At 36.8% G+C, this 18,554-nt stretch overlaps 1 protein-coding gene across 1 annotated transcript in view; it reads left to right on the top strand.

The window, feature by feature from the left end:
• The window catches only part of LOC117415778 (A disintegrin and metalloproteinase with thrombospondin motifs 20-like), a 104,030-nt gene that overhangs the window by 67,878 nt on the left and 17,598 nt on the right, over positions 1 to 18,554 (top strand). The window contains exons 24-28 of the mRNA XM_034026569.3: positions 424 to 531; positions 1,404 to 1,568; positions 4,344 to 4,640; positions 4,913 to 5,074; positions 6,391 to 6,567. Coding sequence (XP_033882460.2) covers positions 424 to 531; positions 1,404 to 1,568; positions 4,344 to 4,640; positions 4,913 to 5,074; positions 6,391 to 6,567 — 909 coding nt within the window. The remainder of the gene's footprint in view (positions 1 to 423; positions 532 to 1,403; positions 1,569 to 4,343; positions 4,641 to 4,912; positions 5,075 to 6,390; positions 6,568 to 18,554) is intronic.

Here is an 18,554-nt window from a genome sequence, read left to right as displayed (position 1 = left end):
GATCAAAATAATTTCCCCTTAGTCTCAAGCAAGCCGTCAGAGCGCGTTATTGTAATCCACATCCTGACACAAACACTGTTTAGAATTTTTTGAATGTTTTAAATTTCTTTCATTTTGATTTAGCTGGAAAACAAAAATATAATTTGAACTATATTGGAGTAAAATAAAGCTGGTAATCATTTGCATATCGTTTTGATACTGTCACTTATAAATTCTGTTATATGAACGAATACAAGCATGGTCATTTTTGCCACTGGATATATTTCAAGCAGTCTTTGGTTGAATGTTTGAATTTTTGTCCTAGCACTATCTAATATCACTGCACATTATTAAAATGAGGTTGTCCCACTTTCATTTGTGAAGCTATTAGGATGAGGAGCTACACCATGTTTCTAAGTAGTTTTCTTAATCTTTCCTGAACAGGAATGTGAGATGCCTGCTTGCCCTGAATCTCCCAAGGCTTTTTCTACCATCTTTCCTGGGACTCAAAGGGGATTCGTGACGCAGTGGAGATATGGATCTTGGACTCCAGTAAGTAACAGATCTGGCGGCCACAATCTTTTATAAGGTTTCAAAACAACTCAAGTACAGTATGAGATATTTCTGAGTCTTTTAACCCTTATATCCTCATTTCCAGTCTTTTCAGATGTAGGTCTAGACTATTAGCCAAGGTCACTCAGACCCCTCTTATTAGTGGATCAAGATATTTTGTACAGATGACATATTGATCCCTGAAATATATTGTCATGAACAATTACTGAAACAATTATCCATGTATTGCTTGTTAAGGAAGGCCTTGTATTGCTCTATAGTTTAATATAGTACAGTATATACTTTCTGTGCTGAAGTTCAGTTCCATGGTCTGGCCACACTTTACAAAATAATGTAAAAAAAATAAAAAAACAATCACACCAGCTAAGATATTTCTGAATTGTTATCAGGCTTTATGCACAGTAAATAATACTATCAAAGGGAGTGACTTTGGCCTTGGTTTAGTAAGCTTTGCCTCCAGATGCATCACTAATCCATTGCTGTCATCAGCTAATGACAGAGACTGCCTTATTTGGCCTTGCGTTGTCGTGGTGGTTTTCAATGAAGAAGCATTCACTGCATCTAAAGAATCTGCCCTTTTCCTTTGATCGTTTACTTACCTTGCATATTACCAACACGTTGCAATATGAGGGTGCAGACTCATAGACAGGCAGGTGAAAGGGCACAGGCTTCACAGAAACATCCCTTTTAACACCAATATATTTCAAGTTAATGAGATCTGTAACAGCCACTATCCCTTTCCATTGCCTCTTTTTTCAATACAAATACACTGGTGTACACAGTAATGAAAGTCCATCTGTCTCTTTCTTTTCTTCGGTTGTACCCGTCACTGGTGTATGTTTCAATTGCAGTGCTCAGTTACATGTGGGAAAGGGAAGCGGGCTCGCTATGTGAGTTGCAGAGATGCTCATGGAGGGGTAGCGGATGAATCGTATTGTGCACACCTGCCTCGTCCACCAGAAGTCTCCACCTGCTTCAGTCCATGTGGTCAGTGGCGCGCTGGCGAATGGTCAACTGTAAGTAGTACTTATTTTTTCTTTGTTAGATACTTAATTCAGGTTGGCAGCTGAATGTGATATTAATGCATATAAGCATACTGTTTATTCCACACCTAATGACCTGATGATTTATATTTCCGCAATAGAATTCTTTCTGTTTATGCAATGCCCAGTTTGAATAGCCCTCAAGTTATTACACAGTGTCACATTCAAGCTCAAACATTGCATGCACTACATTTCGATTTGCTAATCGAACACTAAAATAGGAACCAACTAAAAAAGGGGAGGGTTTTTAAATATATTACAAACCAAACAAGGTCATAAAAGCCAGCCAAAGCCTCAAACGCCAAACTTAATAATAATGCATAATAACATACCCAGCTTCTGCCTTAATGTGTATTAAACAATGTATCTACATTCATCTCAGATAAAACATGTTGTAAATCTGTGGAGCTGTATCTGATTTCCCTCCAGGCAATTTACACATGGTCAGCACATGGTCGCATGTACATATTCCAACAGCAACTAGGTGCCATTACTCATATTATGTGTGTGTGTGTGTATATTTGTGTGTGTTTTTCAATTGTTCTGACGCTGCTTTTAATATGCAACACCAGCTGTAACACAGTTCTACCCATTAATCAGATGACAACACAAAAAAAAATTCAATCAAAATGAATTCCATATGTGCTGAATAAACATAACACTATGTAACACAATTTTTGTTCCTGGGTAGTAAGTGTTATTTCCTAATTGCTTATGCCTCAAAAGTATAGAAAATGGCTATTATTCCCCACAAACTTTGCTTTTGTGACCAGGACAGTGATATTTTGAAATTTACCTATTTCCAATGAGAAAACGGGCGAATTTGTGTCTTTTCATTCACATAAAGTCAGAAAAAAACAACATATGAATCCAAATTAACATGTATTTATACTAAAGTAATACAAAAATGACTACAAAAGATTTAGAAGTGAGTAGTTTTTCGAGATTTACGATTATACTGTAAATCACTTTCACGAATCAGCCCCCAAATGTAGTCTCCCATCATGTTCTCGTTATACTGTCCTTGGTAGCGGCGTTCAAAGTCCAGTATATCCTGGTGGAAGCGCTCGCCTTGCTCCTCCGAGTACGCTCCCATGTTCTCCTTGAATTTATCAAGATGAGCATCAAGGATATGGACTTTGAGGGACATCCTACAGCCCATTGTGCCGTAGTTCTTCACCAGAGTCTCAACCAGCTCCACATAGTTTTCGGCCTTGTGATTGCCCAGGAAGCCCCGAACCACTGCGACAAAGCTGTTCCAAGCCGCTTTCTCCTTACTAGTGAGCTTCTTGGGGAATTCATTGCACTCCAGGATCTTCTTTATCTGTGGTCCGACGAAGACACCGGCTTTGACCTTTGCCTCAGACAGCTTAGGGAAGAAGTCTTGAAGGTACTTGAAGGCTGCCGACTCCTTATATAGAGCTCTGACAAATTGTTTCATAAGGCCCAATTTGATGTGCAGTGGTGGCATCAGCACCTTCCGGGGGTCCACCAGTGGCTCCCACTTGACGTTGTTCCTCCCCACAGAGAACTCGGTCCGCTGTGGCCAGTCCCGCCTGTGGTAGTGCGCCTTGGTGTCCCTGCTGTCCCTGCTGTCCCAAAGGCAAAGATAGCAGGGAAACTTGGTAAAACCGCCTTGGAGACCCATCAGGAATGCCACCATTTTGAAGTCTCCTATGACCTTGATGCCATCTCAGAAAAATGCAGATATGTATCCACTTAGGCAGCTGGAACTAAACTGAACTGATGGGCTTAAGGCCCCTGTATTTATACTACTATTTATATTACTGGAAAGTTCTAGAAAGTTCTAGAAGTTACTCCAAGTTTACTCAGCACTGAATCTATCTGGCATGTTCTGGAAAATAGGTAAATTTCAAAATATCACTGTCCTGGTCACAAAAGCAAAGTATGTGGGGAGTAATAGCCATTTTCTATACTTTTGAGGCATAAGCAATTAGGAAATAACACTTACTACCCAGGAACAAAAAAAAAATATATATATTTGTTACACAGTGTAATTCATGATGTTCTCGAGTGGAATACACTAAACAAACACCTATTTGAAAAGCCTGTATTTATGGACTCTGGGGGATACAGATGCCCTGTCGCCATCCTTACATTTGGAAGTTGCTAAAACTTTAGAACCACTCATTCAATTATGATGAAACTCAATAGCACGTGTTTTTTTGGGGTATCAGGAGGTCATGGTTATATCTTCGGAACTACGTGATTAAACTATGGTTTAATCACGTAGTTCCTATAAAGCTAACCTTTATAAACCCTCATGTAACACCAGCGTGCGTGCGTGCATGTTTTTTTTTTTATTATTGTTTGATGATATTCGACATGTTTTGAATGCTAGTAATAGTGACATGTGTTGTCATAGTACTGATGTTGCTGACATACCTTGTACTATCATTTGGGCTTCTTAACCAGAAATTATCATAGTAAATAAATGATTTATTATAAAATATCTAAACCAGGGGTGGCCAATCACTGTCCAGGAATGTGATTGGCCAGCCCTGATCTGAACTGGCACATCCTAACCCTAACACTTACCCTAAATGCTGCCATCCTTTGAATCACTAAACATACCTCCCTGACGATATTGTTGCAGACAGAAATGCACTAAAGAAACACACTTGCACTGCTAGTTGTTTGATTTTCCTACCATGTTATCGCAATGGAGATATCTATATCCGCTGCTGTTTAAATCTCTTTGAATGGACCCCTTTGTTGTTTTAACAGTGCTCAGTTACCTGCGGTCATGGGGGGTCAACACGGCAGGTGGTTTGTAGTAACTACCACCATCAGATTGATGAAGGCCTCTGTGATCCAGACGACCGACCACCCTCCGAACAGGAATGCATCGCAGCTCCGTGCCCTTCCCTGTATCATCTGTTTCCTAGCAACCAGCCGGCACATTTCCCCTCTGTTGACTACCAGCGCCCCCACCTGGATCACCCTCCTCAGGACAGTGCCAGCCACAATAACTGGAATGTGCCGTCTGCAGACAACCAGTGGAGAACAGGCCCTTGGGGAGCAGTAAGTTGTCGTTCTTTTAAGGGTGTAATTCAACCAAGCACTTACCATTTGAATCAACTCTCCAAGGCATATAACAACACATTTACAACATGATACTTTTAGATATTTTTGTTAAGTTTATACCGCACAGCTGTAGTGGTGTCCTGCGTTTTTGTACCATTTTAATTTGTGAATGAATGTCATTGCCTTGGATATCTTAAATGAAAATAAATATGTATATATATTTACTATACTTGGGTTTACCACCTTACCATTTATAACTATTATTTCAGTGTTCCAGCACTTGTGCTGGAGGATTCCAGCGTCGGGTTGTAGTGTGCCAGGATGGAGAAGGACGAACCACAAACTACTGTGATGAGAGAATAAAACCAGCAGAGTCGAGAAGCTGTGATTCCGGACCGTGCCCTCGCTGGAACTATGGGAACTGGGGAGAGGTATGCAGACTGAAGCTCCAATTCATAGTACCAGGCTCTACAACAGGGGTGTCAAACATACAGCCCACAAATTCTGTTTTCATCAGGCCCGCACAACCATCTACTTATTATTACTGTAGTCCGTAAGACATTGTGCTTGGACTGTCTCTATTGGTATAAGAGATGCCACGCCGCACCTCTCTTGTTCATTTGACATCTTAAGAATATTCCTCATGGCTTCCAGTGCCACATAACTGGTAAAAACAAAAATACCTTTATGCACAAGTGGATATTCACATCTAAAAAATGTACAACTTGCCAGACACTTTCAAGAACAAATTGAAAAAGCACTGCAAAGAGCAGAAGAAAAGTTAGGTAAGATACACAGTTTTAGCAGCATAACATACCTTGCATCATTGTTATTTATATTTAAACGTGAGATAACTTTATTCTGATTTTATTATTATGCTGCCTAATAAAAGCTAATACAGTAATACAACGTTTATCGTTTTACCCGTAGCTCTGTTTATTTTAATTTAGCGTGAACTGATTATTGTATTTTGATACTGCATTCAGTCTTAAACGTAAAATAGAATTGTTTCCATTTTTTTTTTTGGGCGGCAAAATTAAAGAAACATTGAGCAACTAAAAATCCTGCCAACAAGGAACAAGAACACATTTATGTTTAACGTGAGGTTGATTTGTTCCTTTTTTTACATTTGCCTCTGCATATTAAAAGCTTGCACAGGCATACAAATATTATCTCAGGTTTGTGAGAACTACAGACCAGTTGCCACAGAGCTGGCAGAGGAAGTTTGACACACCCTGCTCTACAGCATTATTTCCAGAAGTTTTGGGATATTGTAAGCACTTGGGTGACAGGTCAGTCTGTATACAGTATTGCACAAATTACTAGTGTTTCACATTGAAAAGACCTAAACGTGATGTCTCTATGGGCAATTTTGAAGACCAGGTTTTGCCTAATACATAATTGAGACATAGTCACGTATCACTTTAGCATGATTAAACAGTGTTATGGCAGGTGTTTTCATATTTTTGCCCAACCCTTGCATAAAACACTCTGAGATATGAACTGTCCTGTGTGTAAAATGAAAAGTGGAAATGGAAAGTGAACAAAAGTCATCTTTAGAAGCAGGAAAGTGACTAGTTTTGTCGTTTTTGGAAGAACTGGACGGAAGTGCCGTTTTTGAATTCTCAATGTTGACCAGTTATAAAAGTCCCACTGCTGATTTTAGCTGTCAGAAATAATCAGTGTAATACTAGATGTACTGTGCTGATTGCATGCATTTATGTTGATATACTTTTTATTTATTCAGTGCACTCAGACATGCGGAGGTGGAACAAGAACAAGACTAGTAATCTGCCAGCTGTCTAATGGTCAAAGATTAAACGATCACAACTGCGAGATTTTGGATAAACCGCCAGACAGGGAGCAGTGCAACATGCACCCTTGTCCAGGTAGTGTTTCATGGCACCGAGGACCATGGAAACTGGTACGATAGCATTCCTTTTTCTCCTTTTTTTATATTGTTTTCTTATAAAGAAATATCAGTTGTGCTTGATTGCAGGGAGATTATTTCTGCTGAACCTGGCTAATATGTTTCTGTGTATCAAGTCCTAGGTTTCATTGTAATTACAGCCCACCCAGACTGAATTTACATTTTAATCTTACACGGTGCTGGTTAAAATGGTGCTTATAATTGGAAATTATTAAAAACATATGTATCAAATTCCAAGGAAGAATCTGAAATTTAAAACCATGAATTAGTATGGTAATGCCTGTTTTATACGTTATATTTTAAAAGTGAACAAAATGAATATAATCTGGAGTATATTTATTTAATAAGTTAAACATTCTTTATATATGTTGTAATTGTTATGATTACCCTGTAATCAAAGTACACAAAATGTATATTTGTGTATATGAGTTTTAATATTTATGCCTAAAACAGTAACAAATGATGGTCATTTTTGTATATTGTATATGTAACTTTTTTTTTTCAGTTTTAACTGTTAAACCATATGATAATAATATGTTAAACTATTTTTATTGGTGCTTCCAGGCAAGTCTCAGGCTTGTCTGTATATACAATTAAAAAAACAACAACAAAAAAAAAACATATGTACAGAGGAAAATATTTTTTAAACCAGCAGCAAAACTTGAGTTTTAACATAGTTGTAAACATATATATATATATTTTTTTTAAGGAACAGTATTTTAAAATAAAATATACAGTCATTAATATGCATATCTTTCAGTGTGTGCATAATGTAATACCAGTGGCTGCTGTATCATCTGAAATAGGGTCTTCAAAGATGCAGCATCTGTTCTCAGAACATGCCTTTAAACGTACTTGGACTTGCCAGTGAATGCTCTAAGGCTAAATGTGAGGAGCTGTTTTTAAAGCTAAGAAAATCTATACGCAATTCCATACCTGCAGTACTTTATAATTGGCTGTGTGAGTTCCGGCATACGATAGCACATGTCCTGAAATAAACAGTTTTGTTTGCTGGGCCTTCTGTATTCTGTTTAAAAAAAAAAAAAAAAAAAAAAAGTGTAAGAAATCAACCAATCACAGTGGATTTATTAAAATGTACAGTACATCTTCTCCTCTGCAAAGACCATTTGCCACAACAACACTTTTTACATTTCCGAGTATGATTTTCAGATTTTTCGCTTTGCGTTTGCAAGGTGATATCTGTTATATTAGTTTGTATGATGTGCATACAGTGTTTCATATTGCAGAAGAGATGGCATCTCATGCAGTTTGGGGCAAGGAGAGGGTCTGGCTGCTTAAAGTAATTGTACCAAACAAACTAATTCTGTAAATAGAATGTGTGATTCTTTTTAGAAATCAGAATATACAACCCACACAGCTTATAATAATGAGTTTACTGTCTTAATTTTAATTAAACTTGTTTTCCTTTTAATTAACATCTATATTGAAAGGTGATCTGTAAATAAGTTGTGTGTCTACAGTGAATTTAGTTTCTTGAAAATGTGGTGCTGGGAAAGTTAGGTTTATACAGAAATAATCTAATTGTTTAGAAAGTATACATAGGTAATGGGTTATTATCTCTAAACTTGAATACATTTAAATCATTCAAGAAGAATTACAGGTAGAACCCTTACGTAGCATTGATATAAAATATTATTTTAGCAAAAGCAATAGAGTATATGAGGTATCTGACAAGAAGTTTCCGGTATTTCCAGTGCGAGGCACTGCCATTCACGCAAACATAAACGATGACCAGCACGGACATAACTGAACAGCACTAACAAAGCTTTTTAATGTGAAATGTAAGGACCAAATGCAACATATTTAGCAGTCGAACTAACTGCCGTAAAATCTCAATACGTGAAATAAAGTTTCAAGGTACGAAAATGGCAGTAGGTAGTATAGCTGCTGCATGCGTGCAAAGCAGGCCCCTGTTGAGAGGTGTTTGTACTTTTCTCATAGTTTGGTACCCATAAAATATCTTCAAAAATCAGGATACAGCTAAATGTACCATCTAAAGTGCTCTCCCTTTATAATGCAGCCCTTTATACTGGTTTAAGGAAGCATGGTTGTGGTTTAGGATTAAGTAGCATTCAAAATTCGAGTTTTAATGATTCACAGCAAACATTTCAAATGTTTAACAGAAAAAAAAAAATATTCAACCCGATGACCTATGTTGTCGCTTAAAATGGACTTATTTTACCAATAAAATAACCAGACATGATTAGCAATGGAGCTTAGGTTGTGAATGAATCTAGGCATCATGATGGTGGAATGACAGCGTAGTTTTTAATGTTTCTGTGAATCACATTAATGTCTTAATATTGAGTGTAAACTACAAGCACCAGGTTTAAAGAGACAGCTGCCTCAATACAATGCTGCTTGGTGAACCCAAGCCCGTAAATACCTCTTTTAAAGATAACATGAATTTGTTGCAGTGTCTTTAAAAAAAAAAAAAAAAGTTTTTTTTTTTTTTACCACAGATTTCTCTTACATTTAGTTTTTCAGGGATTAGTGGGGAAAAAAACATTTCCCAAGTAAAAGTTTTAACTTGTTTACAATGATAAAGATTAGCAGATGAGTTTTACAAAAAAGCACTCTGCTTTTACATAAGCCAAATGCTATAAGTCTCATTTGTTTTTTTTTTCTCAGTTCTGTCTTCTCTTTGTCAAATACCATGCCTATTTGTTAAATCCATGTTGGTGCATGTTTACTGTGGTGGTTCTGTTTTGTTACTCACTGTACATCTAATGTGTTCTGTGTTCTGTGAAGCCCTGGAGATCCTTGTGCCCAGTCTGCTTTCAGCCACCATGAATCAGCTGTAGTCCTGAAGATGCGCAGTGAAAATTGTGGAAATGCTGCTTAGTTTGAAAGAAACTTGTGTAAAATGTGTTTATTTTCACCTTTTCCAGTGGTTTTATATATTTATTAAGTGAAATAAATACATATGTTTTTAAAATACCTTTTTCAAACTGTAAAATATTAAAAGACACATAAAGGATGTACAATTTGTGTTGTTTTTAATGTACTATCAACGCCTAGTTCTCAGTTGCCAGTATAAGCAAACCAAATGCCATTTTGGCACAAACTGTGATATGCTGCTGGTAAAAAGAGTCCAATGACTATATATGACTGGAGTAAGAACTACCTGCCTTCTGTTTCAACCTCACATAATACATCTCTCCACTACTGTGTTGAGAAGGCTTATTGTGGTGTTGTCTATGCTTTAGTATGTGTTGCCAATTAGCATCTAATTCCCTATAGTTTAATCTGAAGTGTTTTAGGTGTGTCACAACTGCTGAGAAAACTGTGTAGCATGTCTTTGTCATTTTGATATTTTTAAAACCTTATTGAAAACTATAGCCCACCTTGTTCCTGCTATAAAACACAAACACCTCAGTCTAGCTTGGCAAAAACAGATTCTTTGTAATCCTCGTTTTGGGGTTAAGGGATTATAATTTGCAGATAGACTTGTTTGACAGTAACTATTGAAAAAAAAGATTCTTGTACCATGAGAAGTAGTCATGTTCCATGTTTTAGGCAAATATCAACAGCAAGTACAGCATGCGTACAGAACATTTAATTAAAAAATGTACATCAGACAATTTCTCTTTACTTTTTAAACATTCTCTGCAACGTTTTACGCTCCACCTACATTTTCCCCAGCGGTACATATCGGTACAAATGTAATTTTGGCAGTTTTAACAACTGCATTTAAAGTAATTGTTGCTAGCAAAATAGTTTACTTGAATGTTCTCTGCCATGCACATCCATTCATTATAAAGGTCTTACATGTGCAGTTTTGAAAGAAACACGTGTTTTAGCAAACATGTATTTTCATTTTAAAACATGCTATCTGATGCTACGCTAAATTAAACAAATCTCTGTTTGCAAGCCATGCTTTTAGACCGTCTTGCACTTCCTGGGTCATTTAGTGTGGATGGTGAAATCATTCCCGTCCTTCCACTGGCTTCTTTCCCGTCAATCACTTTAACGTTCTTATTATACAAAAATAATATGTGCCTGTAAAGGCTTACAGCAATTGCATTGGGGAAGGCCAAGGCTGGTTATATAATTATCTATGCAGAGACCAATTAAAAATAATCGGAATTTAGAAGAGAAACAGTATCACATGAAATATTTAAGTCTGAGGTCTGTAAGGGGCCCCCTGTACTGACTTCATCATTCACGCCTTTTAATAATTACCAGTTAATTAGTATCGCATCTCTGGCAGCCTACACCATGAAGGCTCATATTTAAACTGATTTGGCAGAGCTGTTGTAATGTTGTAGTCTTGCAATACTTTATTGTAGTTAGTTCATCTATAACTCTGAAGTAATGCTGTAGCAAACTCAAAGTCTAGTTGACAAAAGCTGAAAATGTATAATAAAATGAAACCTAATATATGATCAACATCTGATAATGCCTAATTAGGGGTCTGATGTTTACTGAACAGTTTCAACTTGTTGTATTAGTTCATGAATAGGATACCATATAAATAAATGTATCATTAAGAACAAAATGAGCACCATGTGTTATCATGTAAGCAACTTGTTAATAGATAATAAACAAAAAAATAATAATTTTGACTATACACTGCACTATACAAATGTGATTTCTGGGGTTACCTTTAAAAATACAGTACAATTAAATAAAACTACTTAATCATCAATTTGTAAATAAAGGAGACCAAGCTAGTTATGTGTTTTTAATTGTTATCATTTTTATTTAAGCTAATTGAACAGGCATACCCAGAAGAGGTTGAAATTGTAACACAGAACACTACATCTGTCGATCATTTATTAATAAGCCTCATACACCTTAACTTGTATTTACTTGGCAAGCAACTGAGAAACCATTGCTTTTACAACAGACATAATTGCTATTAATCAGTGCTGGTATATTTTAATATTCCCAGCAACAGAAAATGAAAAACGTTCAACTTGTATTGGCACAGAAAGAACTGTTTTTATTTTGGTACCTATTGTGAATTATTTCTTTTTTTTTATTCAGTACATTTTATATCCCCCAGCCATTGGAGATAGTATTCTCTTTTGTTTATTGTTGCAGTTTCATGACTTGGCATGTAGTGTTGTTAAATCATTTTCAATTCATAGTATAGGTGTCTTGCACTTACCTTTGCTTTATAATCTTTTTTTTTGTTTTGTTTTGTTTTAATGATGCAGCTGTGTCTTGCGCTTTCCTTTCTGGTTATCTGTTGACTTTACATTCGTATAAACCACTATATACATGTACCTAAATGTTCCAGCGGTGAAATCTGAGGATCCAATGTTTTTATGTTGATTGATGAACACAGTCCTGATGGGTGCACAATATTTGATTCAGCTGTAGGTGATGCAGATTTAGCTTGCTGTTTCACTTGGCTCAAATGGCTTTCCCCTCTGGAGGCATGGGTGCTGTCTCAGGTCACAAATGAAATTAGTTTGGTGGTCTCATCCTAGTTTTTGGGCATTGGCCACATCACAAAGCCTTCACACGCACGCACGCACGCACACACAATATGGAACTATTGTCAGATTTTGCTTGAGAGAGGCCCAGGAGAGCAGAGGGGGGAAGTACTGAGTTGCTCTTGCTGAGCTACAGTAAGGCTCCTCGTTGTACTTTCCAGAAATCTGTCTGATTTGATATATATATATATATATATATATATATATATATATATATATATATATATATATATATATATACACATTTCCCAACAAACTTATGCTGTATTCCCCTGCCCTGAAATATCCCAGTGGCAACCCCTGGATGTGTGCTTTTTGTATTCAGATTGATCCACCAGCATTGTTAGTAACCTGCATGCCCCAAATGCTTAACCCTTAACTCCTTGTTGGAGTTGGTATGTCAATGGTTACAGGCCCTCATGCATAATAGGCCATGCAATCTCAGTTTTCTGAAATAAAGTGCTTCTGGTGTTGCTATAGTTGAAAAAGTATAAAGCAGGAGTCGTTTTTATAAAGTAATTTTATTTTCATGGTTTTGTTTCTTGACTAATGTTCTCCCTGTCTATCAACTGCAGCTGGGGTGTTTATTATGGTTTTATATGGTGCTTGAATGTGCACTGGTACATGCATTACTGTAGAACATTACTGGGAATAAATTAAGTCTGATAAACTTCACTGAACTATAAAACTTCTGTTTCCATTACCAGGTTTTATTTCCCTCTAGAAACTGGAATTATGTTGGTGGTCTGAGTTTACGATAATTGTATTTTTTTTTTTTTTTTTTTATCACTTGTCAGGTTAGGTTATTTATTGTGTTAACGTGATCTACTTACTGTACACTGTCTGGAAAGTTTGATACAGAGTATTGTAGATCAAGCGGAATTGTTTGGCTATATATGTGACACATCTTAGTGACTGTTTCAAACTTGCGCAGTGTGTGAAAAAGATAAAATGAAACAATTATTGGTGATGTACAGTAGATCGGTTTTGACAGCTATCACAGAAGCTAGTGGTATAAATGGCCTTTCTTGAGTATTTAGAAGAAAAATAAATAAATGTGAAACCAACCTATGCAGTATTCATGAATTGCATTCTATATAATATATATTGCTACTTAATGTTATTTAACTGTTGTGAGTCTGCTGTAGATATTTACCCTCTGCTACATACGTTCTGTACGTTCAATTTGCATAAAGATCACAAATCGATGGTCCTGCAAAAAGATCAGATGGGAACGTAGCAATCAGTGTTTGGAAATTCTAGTGTGACATTTTTTTTCATTATGAGAAGCTGCAGGCCTGAAAATGTTTGTAAATGTGGCTTGTAATAGTCATATGGTTTACATAGGAGTTTATGTTGTAGACTTTGTAGAGAAGGAATAATGTGTAAAGTTCAAGTCCCCTGGTACAATCTTTTTTGGTGTTTGAGTTGTTGAAAATATAAATTATCAAGAACCTGTCAGATATTTTAAAGTCTGTTAAATCTTGTCATGAATACTGTAATTGGTGATTTTTTGAGTCATAACTTTGTAAAAACGTTCTTAAGGCGGTAACAGCCAGCATTTAATTTTTATTTTTTATTGAATGTGAAAAAAGTAAAAAAAAAAATAGGAAATGGAGCTCCAGTGAGTGCTGTAAATATATGGCAGCCTACCAATGCATGCTGTGAAAGACTGGAATTTCAACAACCCAAACTGTTCCCAAACATGTGATGCATTTGTTAAATCAGAAACACATGCAGAATATATAGACACCTATACCTGAAGCACAATTGTGCCTATGGCCATTTGAGTAAAGTTTTCAACACGTTTAATCACTTGAAGAACACATGGCCATGACATCATTGGGCTAGTGTTTCATGATCCACTCCATATGCTGGCCTCAGTTTACACTGTTGTGTAGACCACTAAATCCAGTCAACTTACCTGAAAAAAGTTATACATGTGCTTGATCAGGGTCGAATTGCCATTTCCCTGTGTTGTCTTAAACATTTTGCCTGGTATCATGGAGAGTTATTGATCTAATATAACAATATGTTATGAAGTAGCATGACAGGCAGGGCATTGAAGAAATATGAGAAGTATTGTAATAAACAAAAAATAAATACAAATGTAAGAATGAATGAACAAGCAAATGAATGTCCTGTTGAATTAACAGTTGTTTTTACTGTTAAAAAAAGTGCTGTGGAGGGCCTCCTGAGTGGCGCATCCAGTAAAAACACTTGTGTAGAGTGCTTGATGCGCCCTATAGTCTGGACGTTGCCGGTTCGAGTCCAGGCTATTCCTTTGCCGACCGAGGACAGGAGCTCCCAGGGGACGGCGCACAATTGGCACACCAGCGACCCCTGTGGCAAATGTTTGTGAATATGACACACTGTGTATCCAGTCTAGTTGTGAATACTATAGATGTCTGCTTAGAATGAATTGCAGCATACCATTCCATACCAAGTATCACTGTCTTTTATATTTACAGAAATTGTTGTGTTAATATTTGGTTACATACATCTTGTATGTGACTTTAGAAGTTTATATGCAACTGGTTTTCGCATTGAAATGTATTGATTAGTCCTCTTCTACTGATTTATCCCCAAATAACAGTTTTTTGGTAGGTTAATGAAAAAGTGGAAATAGTTAATACAATCTTTGTCAATAACAATTAAATATGAAACGGCAAAGGTATTTATCAGATAACGTACAGGCCATTTATTCTCAAAAGGAGCCAGATGATATTTTATTTATTATTTTGTTCGCTCTCCTTCCCATTTGTCTCGATCTATAGTACTGTCTCTGATCTTTCTGTACAACAGATGCAGCGTGTGTGGTCTAAATAAGAAAAAAAAACATCCTCATGCTGGTCAATGGAAAATGTTTCTTTGAGACCACTTCATTACCTGTAATAACAAAATTTCACAGAAAATATAATAGATTTGTATTTTTGAAAAAGCATTACAGTTGTGTTCTTGGTGTTCGTGTTCAGTCAAGTTCTTGTTTTAAGCTCTTTGTTTCATTCTGTGGTACCTGCTGGATCATATGCTGCTGTTTCTTTGATACCCATATACAGTAGGTGCTTATTAGTTTCTATGGAAAAGTAAAATGGGTTTTGTACTGGATAAAGTTGTCAGCAATACATATGTATATACATATCTATAGTTACAATGTTTTTAACAAACATAATTAAATTGGTGATGATCTAAAACCCATAGCCAACTGCGATTTAGAAATGAATTCAGTTTGAATGCAGTATAACAAACTTAGACTCTGAACAGTATTCATAAACTATAGCCTAAAGAAAGGTCTTGTTCACACGAGAAAATGTTTTAACAAACAGTAACAAAAAAGTATATCTGATCTTCTCCTCAGCCAGTGTTGTGAACACTGGATTCATGTTTTGCCTCAACTGATCATTTGTTTCACACTAATGTGTCAACTAAATATTTTGCTCGACAGTTTGATAGAGTAGACAAAGGCTTTGTGCGCATCAGAGGCTAGGCTTATTTTTATATTTTTTATTTAAAGTTGCATAAGGTGTATGAAAATGTACCCCTTCATTTTAATTCAAAAGAAACCTGTAAAAACTCGATAGGAGAACACAGCAAGTTCCCATACATGTAAGACGGTGACCTTTGCATGGCACCACCACTAGGCATGAATCAATAACTAAATAAACTGTGTAGCTCCCTAAGGAGAAACCAGGCCATCAGTTTAAAGGGATTCCATGGTTCGGCCCTACAGACAAAAAGTATAACACTTAGTATAGTATATGTATATCAAAAAGTATAACACTTAGTATAGTTGTATATCAAAGAAACATTACCAATGCAAAGTGACTTTTTTTTTAGTTGTTTTTTTTTATTTATTTATTTTTATAGTGGGATAAAGTTAATAGGGGTAGTATTAAAGGTCACCGTAAGTGAGTTACAATGTTTGTAATGCATATATTCAGGTTGACTTTTTGGTTGAAAAATGTAAATAAGGTCATTTTTTACTTTTAGTTTCTATTTGACTAGCTATTACATATGATGTCATTATTTATTGCATTTTAAACCTTGGTTGGTCTACTTCGGCTCTATTTTGGCTCCAGACGAGAGGAGAAGCCATTTCATGATAGTCAAAATGTGCAAAACAAGATGGCACCGGGTATTTCCAGTTGTCAACAAGAGGGGCATGGGCCAACAGTTTTAAATAGAGTGACTGCAGGCAGTGTGAGATTGCTTTTTCATAACCCCCACTGTTTATTGTTTCGGGAATTATGCAAAAGTTTTTTTATTTTTTTTTATATACTTCATTATTTTTATTATTACCATTATGTGTCTCTTTGAAGTTTCCTGTTCATTTAACCAAAGTAGAGACAACATGGTCTAGAAATGTAGAGTGACAGTTAAGAACCGTGGGGTTTGGCAGATACATTTATGGACTTGTTCAAACATTTCTGGTAATGCATCCTGTATAATGACAAGTGGTTTAGAAAACAGCAGTACTAAACACGCAACATGGATGAAAGAAGAAATACACTTATTTCATTTTCAGCTAAATAACAGTCAGCCTGCATTTTAAACAGAAATGAACCTTGCTTGAACTTAGAATGCTGAACTGTGTATATTGGGTAGTAAACAAAGACCTTGGACGTTTTGAGTATTTATTGATAGAAAACAAAACTCAGAAAACAATCCAACTTTCTAGCGGATTAAAAAAAAAAAACAGTTGCTGCTGGCATGAAGATTATGTTGGCCTTTTTTCATACTTGCATTTTCTAAATACAGCAATGCTATCGGAACCCTGAGTAGCATCTGTTAATGCAAGTTAAGTTTTTAGTGCTTGTTTTCCACTGAGTCATACAAATACATTTAAAATCCAGTGGAGCTTTACCAATTTGTGGCTTGCCATTGAGGGATACACTGATAGATTTGGAACTCGTCAACAAGGAATTAGAAAGTGTAAAGAGCGTGGAGTGGATATAAAGCCGGGCATGTCAATTTTCAAGTTTGATTCTTCCCACCCCGTTCCTTTCTACAAGAACTACCATTCCCACAGCTGGAATATGATGAATGCTGCCTAATCAGAAATGTGTATTTTTAAAGCTGTGCCAATCAAGGTTTTGAAATCCAATTATGTACCTCTTATTAGCACTACAAATATTTATAATCTGCTCCACAACCCCCCCCCACCACCACCACCACCCCCACACACACTTTTCTGTTCAAGACTTTGGTTCATTGCTTGCGTGTTATGATTTATCCTGTATGTGTTATAGTTCTAACCCCTTACACAAATGTCTGAGGTATATTTTGGCAAAAGGATAAATCTGTTTATATCAGCATTGTAGTTTAAATATTTTCATACACTGAATTAATACAAAAAAAACGAGTGAAGAACTAAAATATTATTAGCACAACAAGAGGGACATGTGAGCTTCCCTACTTGCCAGCATACAATGCCACTACTCAAAGATTAACAACAATGGTGATTTGGGACCTGTGACTTTCATTTACTAATACTAGACAGGGATTTGATCAGCGACTACCCTTATAAAAGTTTACCATGGTATTTCTGCATGATAATTGTGCAGTTTTTCTCTGCATTTCCCATGGTTATACTATGCATTTACCATAGTCTACCATGGTATGATCTTCTGTATGAACATTTGCAAAGGCCAAAAAATAATGCCTCAGCTGTACTTAAAAGGCCTTTTGTAAATCTCATGCAGTCAGATGTGTTGTGTTGGATCAGCTGCACCCAGCTAGATAGTTTAAAATGTGATACTGTTGTACGTTTTCTAGATTTTTTTCTTTTCTTCATTCCCCTCGTTCTTACCTGGGTGAGAAGCGGTGTCTGCTTCTGTTTAGCTGAAAGCTGCCCACTAGGTAAATACACTGCCAACAATACCATGTTGAATCTTATCTCTCAGAGAACAAAATATTCCATCATACTGCAAAATAATGATGACTTACCCACACCCAATCCTTGTGTGTGTATATACCACCCCTGCGACTCGGGAGCGCGCGAAGACGAACACACGCTGTCCTCCGAAGCGTGTGCCGTCAGCCGACTATTTTTTTTCACACAGCAGGCTTACCATGCAGCCACCCAAGAGCTACAGTGTTGGAGGACAATGCAACTCTCAGGCAGTTTACAGGAAAGCCCGCAGGCGCCCGGCCAGACTACAGGGGTCGCTGGTGCGCGGTGAGTCAAGGACTCGCTGGCCAACCTAAACCCTCCCCCTCCCGGGGCGGCGCTCGGCCAATTGTGCACAGTTCCCATCCATAGTCGGCTGTGGGAATATCCTGGACTAGAACCGGTGACGTCCAGGATATAGGGCACATCCTGCACTCCACGTGTAGCGCCTATCCTCGGGAGCCCATAGCCTTGTATATTTTTTTTTCAGGGGGTGCAGATTTTTTAATTGTGATGCTAGAGATCCAAAAGTTAAACTGCAGTGTCCTGGTATATATTCATTTCCTGGGTTGTTGGTGAGGTTGTCTTGCTTATAGACATTAGCCAAGGTGAACCCATAAGGC

The sequence above is a fragment of the Acipenser ruthenus genome, chromosome 7 (genome assembly GCF_902713425.1).
Source record: "Acipenser ruthenus chromosome 7, fAciRut3.2 maternal haplotype, whole genome shotgun sequence".
In the NCBI taxonomy this organism is placed as follows: domain Eukaryota; kingdom Metazoa; phylum Chordata; class Actinopteri; order Acipenseriformes; family Acipenseridae; genus Acipenser; species Acipenser ruthenus.
Note: the sequence above shows the minus strand (reverse complement) of the source record. Positions and strands in the feature narration are given on the sequence as shown.